Here is a 19933-nt window from a genome sequence, read left to right as displayed (position 1 = left end):
TGTTATCATTAAATAAAACATGGTAGAAACATATTGCAATAAATATATATTCAATTTCGAACCTACATAGACCATGGTTTTTATTGACATTCATTAAAGGGGCCTTTTCACAGATTTTGGCATTTTTTTTAACTTATTCATTAAATGCTTTATATTGATAAATGTAAACATTGGATCGTAAAAGCTCCAGTAAAAAATCAAGAAAAAAAATAAAAAAAGGAAAAGAACATTGCCCGGAGCAGGTTTCGAACCATTGACCCCTGGAGTCCTGCCAGAGTCCTGAAGTAAAAACACTCTAGCCTACTGAGCTATTCCGCCGAGTACACATTTTTGACGTATTTTATACCTTATATAAGCAATCTTCGTAGTTTCACAAAATTTAACGACAAAAACAGAACTCTCCAAATTATTCAATCGTTTCGCGTTGCAACGCTTTATAATTTTTAGGTTTTAAAATCGTCAAAAGATGCATATAATGGCTATATTAGAGCATGGTTAATGTTCAGTATTACTGTTTCCTTACAAATATCATAACTAAAACGAAAAATTACGAATCTGAAACAACTTTTTTCAATTTTGTCAATTTACCAAAGCGTGAAAAGATCCCTTTAATTCGGATCATTCTAGTATAGCGCAGCTTTTCATTCGTTATTATTGGTAATGTTTAATATATAGGATTTGTTATTTATATCTCTGATACAGTTCTTGAACTTTTATCTGACTCTTTCCTTTGGCCAAGACTATTCGATAGCTGAATACCAGACATGTTGTAAATATATCATTCCGTTCTGATACGAGAAGAGCGAAGGGATATGATTAATGACGCGAAGCGATTCTAATACGTCAATATAAAAGCAACACTGCACCGGTAGCAGCGGTCCAGGTGCCTCTAGTAGACTGGAAAGTTTCTTCGAGATGTCTCAATATTTTATTTTATTTTGCAATTGAATCACCTGCGCGCATACTAGCTGTAATATTGTGTTTCTTTAGAGATTTGTTTTAATGCGAATACACGTTTTCTCGCTCATGCAGTCCAACAGTACATCCGGAGACCTAACCTCGGTACACCATTATTGAGCGTGGGATCTACATAACGGCGATGGTCTCGATGATAAACAATCCTTCGCCGTTCTGATAGTAACAGTTGCGCTTTGTATTCGTACCGACGGCCAATATTTCGGACAGCGTTGTCATCAGTGCGACGTCACTGATATGATTTTCATTGTCCCAATCTGTAACTAAACAGTTTTAAAAAGCTGAATGTATTTTTAAGAGATTTTATTTCAATGTTTAATTCTGCAAGCGTTTGATGTGTATCCGAATACATATGTTTAATGTTGTCAAATATTAGTTTCAGAGGCTCTTAACAACAGATCCCTTTTTTGTTACGCGAGTGATCTTTATCAAAAACCTCTCTTATGCTTGGAATGTATAGCCTTTTTGGTACGGCGAGTTCGAATTATATAGTATTTAATAAATTAGAAACAAACAATCGATTTTTTATTAAATGACTTTTTAAACTTGTCTCTCATTAGGCGTTCATTGTCTTTTCTCTTTAATTGCGACAAAAAGACAGAGCGGATGAAATATGTATAGCCTAGCATATTTCTACATTTTTTATGCAACAACAATAGCCTCACCTCCGCTGACATTTTTTTAAATCCGACAGCATTATTAAATGTAGATTAATTTTGGTTCCAGTTATCATGAAAACAGAGTCAGTCCAAAAACGTTGTTCTCTTGGCCTAGTTACCTTTTCTTTGAATTTATGTCTTGAGCTAGCTTTCTGTATTAGAAACAACGTAGATTCAAAACGAAACCTATGTAAGAATTTCGATATTTGACAAAAGCGACTGAATCGTTTTTTTCAAGGACATTGACATATTTTCTAAAGGACAACCCGTGGAACATTCCTATTTAAAAATGTCAATTATCGTCGACAAAATATTCAAAGCGATATAAACGACATAGTGTACACTCTTTCAAAATTGAAATAAATCAAAAAAATATTTATATTAATGAAGGACGTGAAATCTTTAAAAAAGTCATCAAACAATTTTAACAACCATAAATCAGTTCTAAATGAGCTTCGTAAGCACTTATTATTTAACAACCTTAGATTGCGGAAAAATAAATTAAAACAACCAACACCGTTTACATTAACATTATTTTAAAACGAAATGTATACACATTTTTCATAGCAATATAACTTCCCAATGAGGATCATTTACTTTATTAAGAACATACATTGAATAATAATTCATTCGTTTTTTAAGGAAGCTTTTAGAAGACTTTTCACTCTACTTAACAAACAATAACTGGTTTGATAAATTATCAACAATTGTAAAGTCTTCTGTGAAAGAAAGTGTATGTGTCATTTTAACACTTACCTCATAGTTTCAAATAGTCTGATCAGATGAAACGTGTAAAGCCTAGTATATCATAAAGGGTTTTGTAAAATGCAAAAGCAACTGCATAAATTTCGCTGACAAGCATATTCAGTTTAGTCCCTGTATCCATGAAATCAATGTCAGGTCAGGTATTCAGTTTGAATACATTCATTTTCTTTGAATAGCTGTGTGAAGAGAAATCAAAGGTAGATGCACAGGAATAAACTATGTGAAAAAATAGATATTAGAAACAGGCGATTGATTCAGTATTTTCAAGGCGATATTTTCTGAAGAATTTTCAATATTTTCTATTTTCAAAGCGATATCAACGAAATAGTGTACACTCTGTTACAAACTGATTATTTAAATGTTCGCGATTAAAATCAAATTGTAATAACTGAAGAAAACATTCATAAAATTGAAGAACGTACAATCTAAAATAAGTTTCACCACAACACTACAAATATCAATAAATCAGTTCTCAAAGAGCTTTCTTAAGCACACTTTAATTTTATACGAAAATGTTACACACATGTTATTACGGAAAAAAACAAACACAATTTCCAATATTTAAAGAAATTTGTCTCTAAGGAAATTTATTCAATTTTGATTCCGTTTTTATTGTTGTTTATTACAGCAATATAACCCCTGAGTATCACAATTATAGTAAAAAACATAACTGGAATCATAATTCATTCGGTTCTTTTAAGGAAGCTTTTTTAAGACTGTGCACTCAACTTAACGAACAAAATGCTTTGATAATTTAGGCTAATCAATCATGGTATAGTTAATTGCCAAAGAAATATACTTTAAGAGGTGTGTGCGTAATGTTCCAACTAATATCATATCATTATATGACACCTCATACAATGCTTTGCTTAATTGTATGCACTTCTTTTGTAGATGGAACATATATATATAGTTGCATATTAATATCTAAACAACCTATATCCTGATCGTTTTATTATATATAGATTTGCGATACTTTCGATACTAACGACCATTTCACACTTCAAACGTGTGCAACTTTGCATCGTGTTTGCATCCAAAAAAGATTGCAAATATAAAATTAATTATTTCCAAGCTCTATATCAATCTTTATTTTGTTGAATATTAGGTTGTTACTATATGTGTTCATTTATATAATGCTTGCATAGTGCGGGACAAAGTAGCAAACCAAGAAATAAACAACATATTTATAATTCATTTGTTGACAATATGTTTGAAATATGCACGTTTCAATGTTAATAAATGTACTACTTTCATTTAGTTTAGCTATACAATCATTTATTCATCAATTAAAGTAGCCCACATTAAGACACTTCCTTTGTAAGGTCAATGGGCCTAATAAGCGTTTAAATATGATATTGGGTAAACATGCCACTGAAAAGGTGATGAACATTTATGTAGTTTTAAATTGTACATGAATGTGTTATCCAAATGATATGCATTTCAAGAAAACGAATTATATTTACAGAAACGTCAGAAAAAAGAGGGGCTTCATAACATAAGTAATCCTATTCCTAGTCCCAGTCGAAGTAACTTTTGATGACCAGGTCAATACAGCTTTCCAAAAGAACGTGCGGTTGAAAAAAAAGTTACATACTTAAAATGTATCTTATAATATTCAATTTTCTGTTAGTATTTATTATTTTTAATATATACATATTTTACATAAGATTTCAATCAGTCATTACTATGTTAACAAATTATAAGATAACACGATAATGCCCAAGAGTTCCCATTTGAAATGTATTGTCATTTTACAATTGAGTATACGCTCGTTGGAAAGTATTACTTGTACTTGAAATAAATGGTATTCACGTTATATGGTGCAATGTAAATATTAAAATGCAAACTATATTTAATTTATTTGCTGTGCCATTTGATGTCTTAAAACCCTTATAAGATATCATATCATGAGGACATTAAAGTATGCATCAAAGCAATAAAACTTTAATTGTAATGATTTACAGTGGACGTTTTATTGCACGAATTCGCCCATTTCGCAAACAAAGTCAATCTATGGAGAGTATAAAAATCGCGTTTTGATACAGAAAAAACAACAGTTTTCAACAAACCTGCATAATGAAGCTTCTTCTAATAGGATTGTTGGCGGTCTTGCTGGTCTGTGGACTCCAGACAAGAGCAGAGAGAGGTAAGATTAGTTTTTAAATGCTATTTTATATCCAATTGTTATATTTTTGTGATTGTAAAGAAAAGAAACGTGACTGGCTTTATATTTCGCATTTTAAGACATAAGACACAAATTGAGATTCTTTGTATGGAGCAATCATTCTTAGTGTCTTATTTTGTTAGATGCAATATTATTTCTAGCATGGTTTTCTTTCATTCATATACTCATATTGGTAAGTTAAGCGTTGCAGTTTCGAAACACAAAACGTGAAATAAAATATTTATATGAAAGAATGGTCGTTAAGGTGGGTTAAGACCGACTGTACATTGACCGTTCCAGACGGCTACCCAATTGTTATCATTTTATATTGTTATGTTGTGGGTTTTGTCGTTATATGTATTGGAAATTTGCCTTCAAAGAGCCTGTGGCCGTTAGTAAATGTGATTCATTGTTTTTACAGACATATTGTTGCACACCGTATCAATTGTGATACTTAAATATATAGATATCATTGTAAATTCCTCCAAACATTTCATAAGATCACAATCTTCAAAATCGTTATTGCTGAAATGATGAATACAAAATATATCGCAGTTATAATTCAATGAGATAATTTAACTCAATTACAGATTTTAACTTGATATCTGTGATCATTTGATTACCGCCAATGAGGACGACATAACCACATTTATCAGTAACATATTTACCTCGTGAAATGTTACATGCAATGCTATTAGGTTAAATTTTATTTACACTTAAATGAATCATGAATATGACTGGGCCAAGTGTGAGGTTGAGCGCTCTAAAACCGGTTAAATCCCCCGTGCTTTGCATTGACCGTTCCAATGCGGTGACCCCAGCTGTATTCTTATATGTGTGTATGTTGTTTCGTATTGTACTGTTTCGTACTGTTTTGGCAATTGGTCACTTGCCTTAAAGTGATATTATGAGCATTTTTCATTGTTGAATTGAGCTAAAAAGAATTAACAGATCAAAAGAGTTAGTTATAATGAGTAACTGACCAATTATCTACAACTCATCTTGCTACTAGTTGTTTATAAAAAATATATATTATATTCGATATTTTACATGACTCACCCAGTCCTCTAAGCCAGAATGATCCGTCAAACAAAATTGTGTCTTTGTGTCGTGTGAACGAATCTGCAGGAAAACTACATTTAGACAAACATCTTACATCGAATCATTTATGTTGTCAGTTGTCAAAACGAAAGTACGGTTGATATCCAAATGCATTATTTTTCTATTTCCGGGATATTGTTTTAGTATGTTGATGCTGCATTAACAAATATAAGTGTATATGATGTGAAAACGCCAAAAATAAACAAGGGTTGCGATAGACACCTATAAACATAACATATACTGTTAGATGCCCATAATATCACTTTAAATAAAGGACCACGAAATTGTATATAATAAGAATGCACTACTGCTCCAGCAGCTGGTGTTTCACTTCTTTATATGGGGTAAAAAACTAATTTGTTTTTTAAGAGCAGTAGAAAAAAGTCGTTGTGTAAGATATTTGCAAAGTATTAGACTATTTGAGGTTTTTATCAAGGGTATACATTTTAAATAAATTTAGTGACGGCTTGCTTATAGTAAATGTGTTTCTTAAATGAACGTCGATGAGGATATCATTCTCCTGATTCAACAAATTAAAAAGTAACTTATCAAATAGGGTTGTACTTGCGTTTTCTATTATTCGTTTGTGTTAGTATGCTAAAGGGGCCGTCCAACAGATTTTGGCATGTATTCAAGCTTGTAATTAAATGCTTTATATCTATAAATTTAAACATTTGAACTAAAAATCTCCAGTAAAAAACAAGAATACAATTTAAAAAAAGTAACACTCAACAGGGCTCAAACCACTGACCCCTGGAGTCCTGGAGCAAAAAGTCTCCCGCATAGACCACTCGACCATCCACACTCATGCTTATTTCGGATGTATTTTTTAGCTATATAAGCAATCCTCGTAGTTTCCCAAAATATCGTTTCGCGTCGCACGACGCTTTATCTGTTGGACGGCCCCTTTAATCAGTAGATTAATACTTCTTCGTGTATACCTACTTACATACGGGTGTCTGAAATTTCAAATGAAAAACATGTACATGTTCGAACAATAACATGCTATTTCAATGTTTACTATCAAAGTGCAATAGTGCCAATTTTGAAAGATTCTAATGTGTCATATTATGACTGTGTATGTAACTGTAAATATAATCGCATGCTCAATTGAGTTTATTTATCTTCTAGACGATTTGACCAATGGCGAAATACAGGAAGCTGAAGCGCGGGCAAATAAAACTGTAAGCACGTGACTATTAGTTAAAAATAATTTATAAATAGGTTTATTATGATGATATTTATGATAAATTACAACGAACATCCCTCTTTTATAAATTTTACAATGATCAATTGAGATTAATTAAAATACATGGACACAAATAACATCCCGGAATTAAACATACCATCTTAAAAATGTAAGACATTTTAGATACCAGTAAAAATAGTCACTTGTTTCTAATTAATTTGTTAAAACACAATAAGTACGTGTGAAAGTCATAAGACATGCATACTAATAAAGAAATGTAATACAACAGATACATAATCAGGGTGCAGAGTCAACAGGGTTTTCAGGAGTTTACACACGGACTTGACATAATGTAATCATTCCGTTAAGAACTTTATTTTTGCAAATATCTTCAGTTATTGAAATACATTTGCAAAATCTATAGCGCATAAAAACAGTTTTTCTTGCAGTTTGTCCGATATCTTAAGGTATAAAAGAATAAAATCATGAATACGTCTGAAATCGGTGACACAATGATACGTTGCGTGCATTAACCGTGTAAAATGTATGCAGTAAAATGAAATTTTTGAACAAGAATACATGCTTATTAAATAAAGTAATTCTGATGTATTTCACATTGCCATAAGCAGCATAAAAGTCCGTCTTTTATGCACAAATTGAAATTCTTAAGAAAACTTATTTAAAAAAGTTATTTGAAGTAAAGCACCACTTACCGTCTTGTTAAATCCATTTAAGTTAAAAAGTGGAACCCCCAAAAAGACACGTGATCCTGCACCCTAATCATGTGTAATTCAAAATTCAAGCATACGTTGTTACATATGTAAATGAAACAAACTACATGTCTGCATTATTCAGTGTTGATAAAAGATGCATATTATCGCTAACTATCATTTTTAGAGTGCTTCAGACAAAAAAATCTGCGAAGGCGTGTGTGCAGAATTTGAAGGCGACGATTTAGAGAAATGCATGGATGCGTGTGAAGTAGATACCTCCAGGCAGATAGCAGGCGATGATGGTGGCGACGATAAAGGGTAAATTATACGCATTTTTCAGATGAACAATGATGATGTGAGATGGATGAAAAGAATGGGCGAAAATAATGAAGATTGAGCGGATGACGATCATGATGATGACTATTCTTATACATTAAGTCAAACATATGTTAGACTTGCTTAACCATATGGATGCATGTAATTGATTACCATTCATATATTATACTGTACCAGTACATTTCCTGTTACGATTGTACATACGCTTGCTTTTGAATAAACATTTGTGTATTTAATTTATGATATTGTGTAAAACATGCCAAGGAAATGGTGATGGCCATTTATCTAGTATTTAATTTTACATGAATGTGTTATCCAAATGATATGTAGTTCAAGAAAACGAATTATATTTACAGAAGCCCGAAAAGAAAGAGGTTCGTAAGGGTTCGTGTTCGCGTTTCGCCTCCCACGGTGCGAGCGAGGATTCGGATTGGTGGGAAAAAAAAACGGTCAGTCGAGGTACCAGAGGCGTAACGGCGTTCTTTTAAAGCCACAACGTCAATACAGCGAACCAAGAGAACGCAAACTTTGAAAGACGGGTCACCATAGACGGCAAAAAATATAATCACTAAACAGCAATCATATATGGCTATTGAAAGACTTCCAGATATATTGCAAAATATAAAAAATGCGATTTTCTGCCAAATTAAAGTATAATATAAAACATTGAGTTTCAATATTTTCTCTTATCAATTTCTCCCAGAGCAAACTCAAACAGTTCCACGGCATCAAATGAACGTTGATGTGTTTTTATTCCCTTTTTCACAATACAAAAAAACGATGTGATTTAATGTGAAAAATTATTGTAAAAAAAAATCCTCTCAGTAATGTCTCGATATTTTTTAATAAATAAAGTGGTCAGTTACTTATACCGAAACATGATTAGTTTTAGATAAATCTTCCATCGAACATCGCCATCATTTAATCATTTTAAGGTGTATATACCAAGTTTATATTGTTCCCGAAAAACTCTCACTGGTGCTTCATTCTTTCGACAGTGTTGTATATTGTTTCAACTAATAACTTTTATCTACTCAGATTAAGAATACTCAAATTCGCGACTTCTATAATCATTTTATCTGCGGCCATTTCTAACAGCTCCCAACTATTACTGCAGAAGTCCTTAATTCCTTTGTAGTGTTATCCAACATATCACTGGAATGTTGACTTCTTAATCCAATTACTACTCATCAATGAGAAAAAAGTAAATACATGACACATGTTCACTATTATCAATATGTAACTAATTAATGGGCAGGAAATACAACTTACATTGATTTTGATTCCGGAATAATATAGACATTTATGTCCTAAGCAAAGTGGGCATATTTACGTATATTATCATTTGAATAACTGTAAGGAGAAAATATTTTTCGGTATCAACCAAGCAAAAAAAAAAATCTTTCGTTTCAAATCGTAGTTTTTTCTAAACATTTCACAGAATAATTGACACGATTTATCTACTTAACAGGAAAAGTAATGACGTGTCTCAACAACAACGAAAATCAATAACAATACAATTTAACCTCTCTTGTTTTTCTAATCACATTGTGTCTAATTGTGTCACCGTGATTCAAATCGTATAATGTCAGAGTTTTTAAGCAGTCAATGTAATATCAAAGCTGTCTGTAAAATGAGCCTAACATGCAAACTCACTATGCAAGAATTGTTCTGTTCATGGAAATTTAGTTGTTATCTTACCAAACACATAACGTAATTTGTGTCCACTAACATCGTCGTAAGGATTAGGGAAGGTAGGTCGGCTAAACTAGTTTTCGTTCACTTTATTTTATAAAAAACGATTCATTTTCCACTTACAAAAGAAACTGCAATACAGTTAAAATGAATCTTTCAAATCTTAATTGAAATTCCTGTAGTTAATATCAGTTTATATATAATTATATTAGCAAATATTATCCAATGAAGCAATACTAACTGAAAACTCAAGCTGGAAAAAAACATATTCAGATCGGCACAAAATAGGGTCAGTCTTGAGAGTGGAAACAAATTGTACGCACGCTCCTTCATGCGCTTGAAGAGTGCACTCGAGGGACAAAGCTTAGTTTGAAAAAGGCACTTTTGCTTAGCATGACAAACGCCACAAACCTTCTTAGAACGCACTGCCTTTCGGCACGGGCAGCATAGAAAGTAATAGTAAGAGTAAAAATAAGTTATCAAAAAGAGTCGTACTTGCGTTTTGTATTATTCGGTTGTCTTAGTTCATTATCTAATATGCCATTTATGACGGTGTTTGTAACTGTCCACATAATCGAATTGCCGATGGAGTTTATTTATCTTCTAGACGATTTGACCAATGACGAAATACAGGAAGCTGAAGCGCGTGCAACAAACAACAAAAAACATTTAACGACAAACGGCAATACATTCCAAAATCTGTGAAAAAAAGCCCCTTTAAGATGCTCAATTGCTAATGCTTACGCACTTAAACGCGGACAAGTGCGTAAGTGCATTTTTTTAAGAGACACCGTCGCACGTAAAGACGCTCCCGTGTGCTCTTTGCGCCGCTTACGTTATGATGCTCAAGTTTGCGCTTAAAGATTTCACGTGCGCATATACGTTTGTAATTAAGTTAAGTAAGGGCCGATTATATCGAGATTTAAAGCCATTGTTAAACTTTTTTTTAATTATCAGGGCTTAATGTAATTTGAGATATACTTGATCACAAGTTCCCTACAAAACAAAATAATTATCACACGATTATAAATAATGAATTTGATGGGTAAACAAGGGTGTATGTAGTTTGACAAGCTGCGTTTTCTAACACAGATATTTTTACACTAAAGGAAGTCATAATGTAACAGTCTTTACACTATTCTGCATGTTATGAAACACATGTTATCAATAGCACTTCTGTTAATTTTACAATTATGATTATGGAATCACTATATTTTGTTGAGTCAATATTAATTTACCTTTTGCAATGTTACTAATGCATTTATTACATTACTGTACGTTTGTTGAATATGACGCATGCAAATTTATGACAACATATCTATCAAAAATCCCAAATTTAAACAATTAATAATGACCAATTAAATTTAGTCCACAGTATACACACGATGGAACATATTGCTTACCTGTCTGAGTTCGACAACCTGCCTGTCCCTTCTTTCACTGTCATCATGGATGGTGGCACGGTAACCGTAGAGCAGCGCCCCTCTCCTCCACAGTAAGCATTCAGCTAGCTCATTGCCCAGCAACTCCTCTGGCTTGCTGTTGGGGGACACCTCTAGGCACATCTCACTCACTTTATCTAGATAGGCTACAATAAAATGACGAAACTTGTTGGTCAACAAATAAAATATCTAAATACTAGTTTTTGACAGAAAATCTAGGTAAATATATGCTATATCAAAGACTGAAACAACAAATTAAAATTTAAACGACATGTATACGTATAAGTTAAATGGTTCTTATATGATACTTTAAACAAAATTCTGATTAAGCTGAAAAACATCTGATAATAAATTTTTTTACTTTGGACCTACATGAATTTCATATTATCTTGTTGCTTCATACACCAAAGTCAACCTCTCTTTTAGGAGATCTTGCTCTCAGAGTTAGGATTGAATCTGGTACCGTGCAATAGGTATTAAGACACATTATCCACTTTGACATTCTGAAAGGATAATCTCATCCCTATGCTCCTCAACACATTGCACGTGAAATTCACGTGCCTATATCCATCTACAACTTACAGAAGATGTGAGCAATTATTTCTTTTGCACTCAAGAAAATCCGCATCACTATGTACACTATGTACCTTTTCATCATGGAATGTAATGTCAATGATGGCTAAGAAAAAACAACAGCAATAGTGCTTCAATCTACAGTATAGTTAAATTACATAAATTACTTCAACATATGTGCCAGGACCAGCACATGCCAGATAAACATCATTCAGATTAGCTAGCAATTTTTACGATAAATTTTATCAATGGAAGACAACTCTCGTAAATAATGTTTGCAATTGTGTTTAGATTTATCTTGCTTCATTTCTAATGTGCATTTTATTGCGTAAATTTGTAGAGTCTACCAACGACACATCAAGTCCAGTTATTAAAATATTGTGATCCAAATACAAAACAGTTTTATCAGTTTTCATTAATATTTTGTTATGTTGAGTAGAATGAGGTTGCTCCTGGAATTCTAGGAATACTCAAAATAGGTCAAGCATCCCCTGATACTTAATGTGCACAACACAAAGAACTGTGTCTTTTTCACTTTGCTCCTGTACTAGTTTCAACTTAAAGTGTTAATTTGAACAAACCATAATAACGACATTCTTTAAAACCAAGTGACGTTCCACATAAAGGTTCGAAATCATCACATAAAACCTTTTCCTTACATTACATTAACTGAAGCCACATACTTCTGCATATTGCTGTATGTAATAGCTGACTTGTCCACCAGATAAAGTGGTGGGGAAATTGCTTGTCACACCCTGACATTTCATCATGCATTTCTGTAAAAAGCTATCATCTACATCCGGACCTGAAACATAATCCACATAATTTAACATTTGGAATAAATAAAATAAAAGACTATTGGTGAAATATAAGTGGTTTCCCTAATGGAATATGGTCCAACGATTAGGAATGGTAACTTATGTACTGTGTCACATTGATTCTTGAAAATAATACTTAAAATGTCATGAAGGATGGGCTTAAGAAATATCAGCAAGCAGGTTATGTTGTATAATGTAAACCTGATAAATATGCATACAGTAGAAATATATGAACCGCACTCTGTCCAAAGGGGGTTTAATGCATGTGCCTAAAGTGTCGTCACAGATTAGCCTGTGCAGTCCGCTGTGCTGTGAGGATACTTTACACCTAAACTGGATTTTTGCAAATAGAGATATTTTCTTTAACGAAAAATATAAATGCGGAAAGTGTCGTCCCTGATCAGCCTGTGCGGACTACACAGGCTATTCTGGGACAACACTTAAAGCACATGCATTAAATGGCCTATATTATTTAATCGATTGTCAAATAAATGAAGAAAAACTATCACAATATTATGATGATATAATGCGAATATTAAATAAGTGCTGGGTACCACAATCTTCAACTTTTAGAGCATGCATTTTTATAATATTCTGATGCTATTTCGAAGTAACCCTCTCCTGCTCTAAAATGTCGTTGTGTACATAACAAAAGCTATTGTATTAAATTTACTGATCAATACATTCAATCCTTCAACTATCTGTATTTATAATCAGCGGTGCATTCATGTTAAGGATTTTACATGTGTTTATCAGTTATCTGTAACCCAATTTATCATTTTCTATGTTTTTACACATAAAGTAAAACAATCTGATTAATTGAAGTCAGAGAATTGAAGTGAAGTAATTGTTTAACCTTTCGGTGTCTTCAAAGCATCATGATTTCTGTGCCAAATGTCTTTAAATTCAGATATAATGAACAACTTCAGACTGTCTGCAGCCATTCTGAAAGAAAACAATATATGAAATAAAATTAGAACGGATTTAAATGTTGTTATGAAAGGTTACATTACACTAAATCATTGTGTATCCCTCCGTGGTCCATTCGAAAGTAGTGCCTATTTCTAAAGAGTTCCTTTTCTCTTTTTGAATATAAGCCATTTAACAATGTGAGACATGTCTTTTGTGGTTATTTGTAATATCCTGTATGTGTCTGGAGTACTTTGATGCCTTGGATTGGAAGCTAACTTAAAAGATGGACGTTTGAGGGTGTGTTTTCTATTGTGTGGGGCTTTTGTCGAAATTAGGATTCCGAAACAAGTTTTTCTACGGTGGGTTCATTCGACAGCGATTTACTTTCTTAGAAGTTGCGAGACGGTATGTTTTTGATTGCAATTATTGGAAGAGGACAGATCCATCTTTAAAATGATACCAGGTTCGGAAAAATTGATACGTCGAAAAGGCAGTGAAAAATGCTGTAAAAATTGTCAGTTTCATAATGGGACCCTATGGGAATCGGACTTAGTGTAATATAACCTATGAAAGGTGTCGCTAATTCAACATGGCTGCTCCTGTAGAAGTAAATGTGTTTTGTTTTAATATTAAATTTATCATGAATGTAGTGTTTATTTTTATAGTTTAATAAACATATTTCGATGTATGTACCTTTCATCTGTAAGCTAACTTAATTTGAGTCTCTCAGTATGAAACCATGGAAATTGTGAACTAGAATATGTGAATGTTATTAAATTTCGCTACAATTTTAAGTATCGTCATTCCGTAATACATGTACACATCTCACAATTTTGGCGCTATATTAGAACATTTGTTTCGAATAAATAACAATACTAATTAACGTTTTGTAATTTATGTGCATCAATTAACTCCCCCATTGTCATGGCTGGCACAACGCTGTCTTAGGTAAGTCTTAGCCCAACATACTAAAGGTACATTCTTTACAATTGATATCAATTGCTTTTTGCAAAGTAATTTAACATGAACTTATTTTTTGTGTCATTGTCAAATATCAATTGCATCATTAAAATAATGAACGTATGTATCTATATAATGCCAGAAAAGATAAACATATCATTATGAATTTTGGTTGCCACAACTCATGGAAGAATTATGGTCATTTGGCTGTAGTTTCAGAATGGCATATATAGTCCAACAATTTCGTGTTTCAACTCCTCTCTAACCACATGGTAGATCGCACTAAAATGTATAGTATAATGACCTTTATGTATAGATGATCTTAAAGAAATAAAGTTTGGTTGTGACGAGTTTCTTTTGAAGAAATTTCCTCTAGAGGCCACATGTATTGTCCGATCTTCATGAAACTTGGTCAGAAGATTTGTGCCGACGTTTTCTTAAACGAGTTTGATAAATGGTTTTGGTGGGTTGAAAAACATGGCCGGCCAGGGGGCGGGGCATTTTTCCTTATATGGCTATAGTAAAAAACTTTTTAACACCCCAAAGTCACATTTATTTCCAATCTTCATTAAACTTGGTCAGATTATTTATTTTAATGTTATGTTAAATGTGTTCGAAAATCGTTCCGGTCTGTTGAAAAACGTGGCCGACAGGGTATTGGGGAATTTATCCGTATATGGCAATAGTAAAACCTTGTTAGCACTCTGAACGTTACATTTATTGTTCACTCTTCATGAAAATTGGCAAAACATTTGTTCCAATGACATCTTCGGCTGCATAGAACTGGTCAGTTCCTTTGTATCTCATGTGAACAACTTAAGGCCTTTAAGGCCATGTTGTTTTGTGAATAAATTTGACTGCGACCAGTTTGAGTCCTTTATTTGTTTATCCATTGTAGAAAATTTGAGTTGAGAATCTTTAATATTTTAAGATAGCAGGAACATTTCAAGCACATATATGTAACAAGTTTGCAGTCCTAAAAATCCTAGACAATGACATCGACAACATCACCAACAACAAGGAAGTCCTGCTTCCATCGGCCGAAGAAAACTTTAACGGAGTGACAGGAGGAAAAAAACAGGACATGTGTGACGAACGACACCATAGACCTCTGGGACAAAAGAAGAGAGCTGAGGCACGAGAAGTACACCAACCAGAATTACCGCACCATCAGCCTCATCAGCCATCCCTGCAAATTCACGGTACACATAAAACGCAACATACTGAAAAGCAATGCCGAGAAATTTTCGACAGAAGAGCAGATAGGATTCAGAGTTCCGTATTACAGATAATCAACTTCAGAGTAATCATTGAGAAACATCTGCATCAACAACATGAGCTCTTCCAAAACTTTTAAGATTTAAAGAAATCAGTCCACCGCGTTAGGCATGGCATGATGGTCTATGACAGGTTTGAGCTGGTTCAAAATTGACGAATGGTTGGTTCAAGTCAACCAAGAACTCTTTGTTAACGTCACCAGTACTTTTCTAGGACGGACGAACATCAGTGGGCATCCGTCAGGGCCTGCTCTACCTCGTTCTGTAAAACCTTTTCTTGAGAATATGCAATTGGCTTTGTTTATTGTTTATATAATTTCACGACCAATAAAGGTACGTTTTTTCTTGTTTCACTGTTTGATATTTTAAAGACAAACAAAATAGGTTGACACAACAAATAAAGTTCCTGCGTCGTATCTTCATGTTCTTATAAAGTTTTGCTCAAATAAAATTGCTTTTTTATTTAAAGTGTAAACAAATTCTATGTTATTTTGTGATTAGTTTTTTATTGTACGTTTTCTGTGTTGTTTGTTGACAACAACGTGTGTCCCACAGCGAGTAAGATTATACGTTGAGGACGTAATAATTTCATTATAACGGTTTCTGTCCAGACACCAAACAAGCGACATATTTAGTTTTTAATTAACGACTTGAGGTAAAAAGAACTGTATAATGTACGCAATCCAAAGGTAGAAACTTGCGTTGCCAATAAGGAAACAAAATATTTGTAAGAATGTCGGATTGTACGAGTGTCAGATATCTTTGCATGATCAAACAGCTACCCGAAAAGCACTGTTTCATATAGAAATTCAATATACATTTAATGTCCTCATCGATACATTCGGTAATTGTCAATAAGGAAATAATTTTGCGAACAACATGCACACAGGTAATTAAATGCGCTTGCAACGCAGCATTTCCATTTAAGCCTTTGTTGTTTCTTTTTTGCCTTTTGCAACGTTCAGGACACTTCATGTTAACCAATACAGCTCAACCGAATATTTTGCTGATATTCCAAACTGTAAAAATGCTTCTGAGCTCTTCTCCATATACATATTAGTTTCGTAATTACAAGTGTCTCCGAAGACTACTTCGCAACTCGTACATAGAGCACAAGAAAAACGAGTATGTCCGGAATATGACATATGACCCCACCCTCCTGGCGACTTTCAAACGGTTATAGCTGTTTGGTTTGGACACGTTGCCAGGCATGATTCGCTGTAAAAAGACTGTGCTTCAGGGCACACTAGTGTTAGGTCGCCGTCGAAGCCGTTAGAAGAAAAGATGGATAGACAATGTGAAAGATCTTACGTCAACCCCTTGCATAAACTACTCACAGCAGCCCACAACAGACCTTGCTGGCAGAGGATTTCTGTGGCGTCGTCCCTCATTTCTCCCAATGACCGAATCGGTAAATGGAATGATGGTGTTTATGATGACGATGAGGGTGATGCTTACGATAAGATGACGATTTAATTTGACCTGAAGTGTATATTGATAACACGTAATGATTTCATCGGTAAATTTGGTAATTTGTAACAAGAAATACTTTTTGCTTAAAGCTTTTGCAAGACAGGTAAATAAATTCACTTGACTCGCAGTCAGTCCATTTGAGTCTATTTAGTTGTATTTTGCCTATTGCAACTTGCAGGACACTTCCTTCTAAGTAGTACAGCTCAACTGACTATTTTGCTGATATGCCAAACTGCCAATGTACTTCTGAGCTCGTGTTCATATGCATATCAGTTGTGTTATTATAAGTGTTTCCGCATACTACTATGCATGTCGAATATGGAGAGGAAGATCAACGAGTATGTCCGGAACACCACACTAGCACTTGCTGGCCGGTAGCTTCGTTTTGAAACGCAACTAGGCATGACTCGCTGTTAAAGACTGTGTATCAGGGCATCTCTGTGTCTTCGTCCCTCATTTCCCCAACGACCGGACCTGATAATGGAATGATGATGATGATGATGATGATGATGATGATGATGATGATGATGATGATGATGATGATGATGATGATGATGGTGATGATGATGATGATGATGATGATGATGATGATGATGCGGGCGATACTGTGACGAAGTACAATTCGTCCAAAAGTGTACATTGATTACCTTTAATGTCCTCGTCAGTACATTTGTCAACAAGAAAAACTGTTGCTAAATACGTCAAAACAGGTAATTACATGCACATGAATACAGGCTGAGCCTTTGTGTGTTTGCTGTTGTTGTTTGTATTCCTAATGCAATAAGCACTTCACTTCCTGTTGACCAATATAGCTCAACTAATTATTTTGCTGAAATGTCAAACTGCACATGTTCTTCTGAACTGTTGTAAAACTGCATATCAGTTTCGTTGAAACAAGCGTTTCGTGAGTTTACTCATTATCTCGTTCATGGAGCACACGACCAACAAGCATGTCTGGAAATCGACACAAGCACTTTTTTACCCATAAGAACCCCTCCGACAACCGTTAAACGACAAAACACCTTGCTTGGTTCGGACGCGTCATCAGGTAATAATCTGTGTTAAGGACTGCGCTCATGGGCACGCTAGAGGGAGGTCGCCGTCGAGGACGTCAGAAGAAAAGCTTAATGAACGATATCAAAGAGTTGACGTAAATCCCCGTACATTGAACACTCGCAACCCATAGCAGACCTGACTGGCGGAGGATCTCTGTGTCGTCGTCTCTCATTTACCCCCAACGACCGGATCGGTTAATGGAATGGTAATCATGATAATGACGATACTGTGTCGAAGCTTAATCCGTCCAAAAGTGTACATTAATTACATTTTATGTCCTCATCGGTAATTTTTATAATTGTCAACAAGGAAAACATTTTGCGTACAGCGTGGAAACAGGTAAATAAATACACATACAATGCAGCCAGCCCCTTTGAGTATTTGCTTGTTGTTTTTACCTATTGCAATATGCAAGAGACTCTCTGCTTAAAATACAGCTCTACTAATTATTTTGCTGATATTTCAAACTGCAAATGTGCTTCTGAGCTCTTGTCCATCTGCTTACAATTGCGTTAAGTTTCTCAGAAGACTACTACAAATCTCGTTCATTGAGCACAATATCAACGAGTTTATCAGAACTTGTTGGCCCATAATAGCCCCTCCCGGCGAACACCAAACAACGAAAGTTGGATTGATTTGGACGCGTCACCAGGCACAATTCGCATCCTCAAAGCGACAGGAAAAGTAAAGGGAATGATAAAAATATGATGACGATATTGTAACGACGATTTATATGTTCAAAAGTTTAGTTTACTAACACTTGAAAATATGCGCTTGACTACTTCTTTTTCTTTGTTTACTATGCCTATGACCATGGCTGAGTTGTTGCACAGTACTTCTGAAACCTACACGTTACTAAAGTGTTCAACATTATGTTCTTCAGGAATAGTATATGAAAACTGAACTGCGTGCAGCGTTACAATATAACTACTGCAATACACACACTGGATCTATTCTAGAGAAGTGCAGTAGAAGTTTCTGTATGTGGACGTATTTGGTGGTAGCTTTTCTTTCACAGCTCGATTGGAAAACCTATTGATCTTTCACCTTTTGTGTTTTACCTTCAAACTATTTTCTCGATTGCTCCATCATCTCGATTAATAACCTCCTTTTGATTGTCAACAATCCTCAATCTTTCCTTTGTATTCTTCTAATTTTCTCTTTTTAATTGTTGGTTTTTTAGGGTATCATCATTTGCTTGGATCCAGTATTTCTATGAGTAAGTGTCGTCTTTTTCTTCATAGAAAACTTTAACCTATACCTGTTCATAACCCTACCAGATAAGATTTTGTAATTTACTTGCACTCTGCTACAACTATTTTCTTGTGCAGCCTTATCATTCTTGATTTCCTCATTTGAGCATTAGTTGTAGATGAACTTTGTTCTAATCTCTGGTACTTGAGCTGGTACGAGTCCATCACCCTTTAACAGTATATCGCTTTTACTCATACGGTTACTACATTCCTTTCTTGACATGTATCTCTGTAAACGTTGGGCAACCTGAAGTACTGAAACCCTCATTTTCCTGACTTTTTGATGGTTGTTCAAGAGGCTGTTCTTTTCTCTCCCTGTATTTCGCATTGGTTATGCCTTTTCACAAACCATTCTATAAAATATACGGTATATCAAATTAGAGCCAGTAATTGTATTTTATCGCTATTTAAACAACTGTAATAGGCCCTGACTTCTTCTTGTAGGAATGAAGTATAACTTTTATTCTTCAAATTTACATTCCAAAGACAGATTAAACTTTCTTTTACAACTAGAGTTAATTTAAAAGTGTCGAATAATCAGTTTTAGGACAACTTTATATCCATTGACA

At 34.1% G+C, this 19933-nt stretch overlaps 1 protein-coding gene across 1 annotated transcript; it reads left to right on the top strand.

Moving 5' to 3' along the window:
* The first annotated feature begins 4377 nt into the window (after positions 1-4377).
* LOC127879192 (uncharacterized) lies at positions 4378-8582 on the top strand. The gene is made up of 4 exons (XM_052425891.1): positions 4378-4548; positions 6799-6851; positions 7754-7887; positions 8262-8582. The coding sequence occupies exons 1-4, from the start codon at positions 4479-4481 to the stop codon at positions 8377-8379; spliced, it is 375 nt and encodes a 124-aa protein (XP_052281851.1). The 5' UTR covers positions 4378-4478; the 3' UTR covers positions 8380-8582.
* Positions 8583-19933: the final 11351 nt, after the last annotated feature.

The sequence above is a fragment of the Dreissena polymorpha genome, chromosome 4 (genome assembly GCF_020536995.1).
Source record: "Dreissena polymorpha isolate Duluth1 chromosome 4, UMN_Dpol_1.0, whole genome shotgun sequence".
Taxonomy (NCBI): domain Eukaryota; kingdom Metazoa; phylum Mollusca; class Bivalvia; order Myida; family Dreissenidae; genus Dreissena; species Dreissena polymorpha.
The sequence above is the reverse complement of the archived record's forward strand: the minus strand, read 5'-3'. Positions and strand labels throughout refer to the sequence as shown.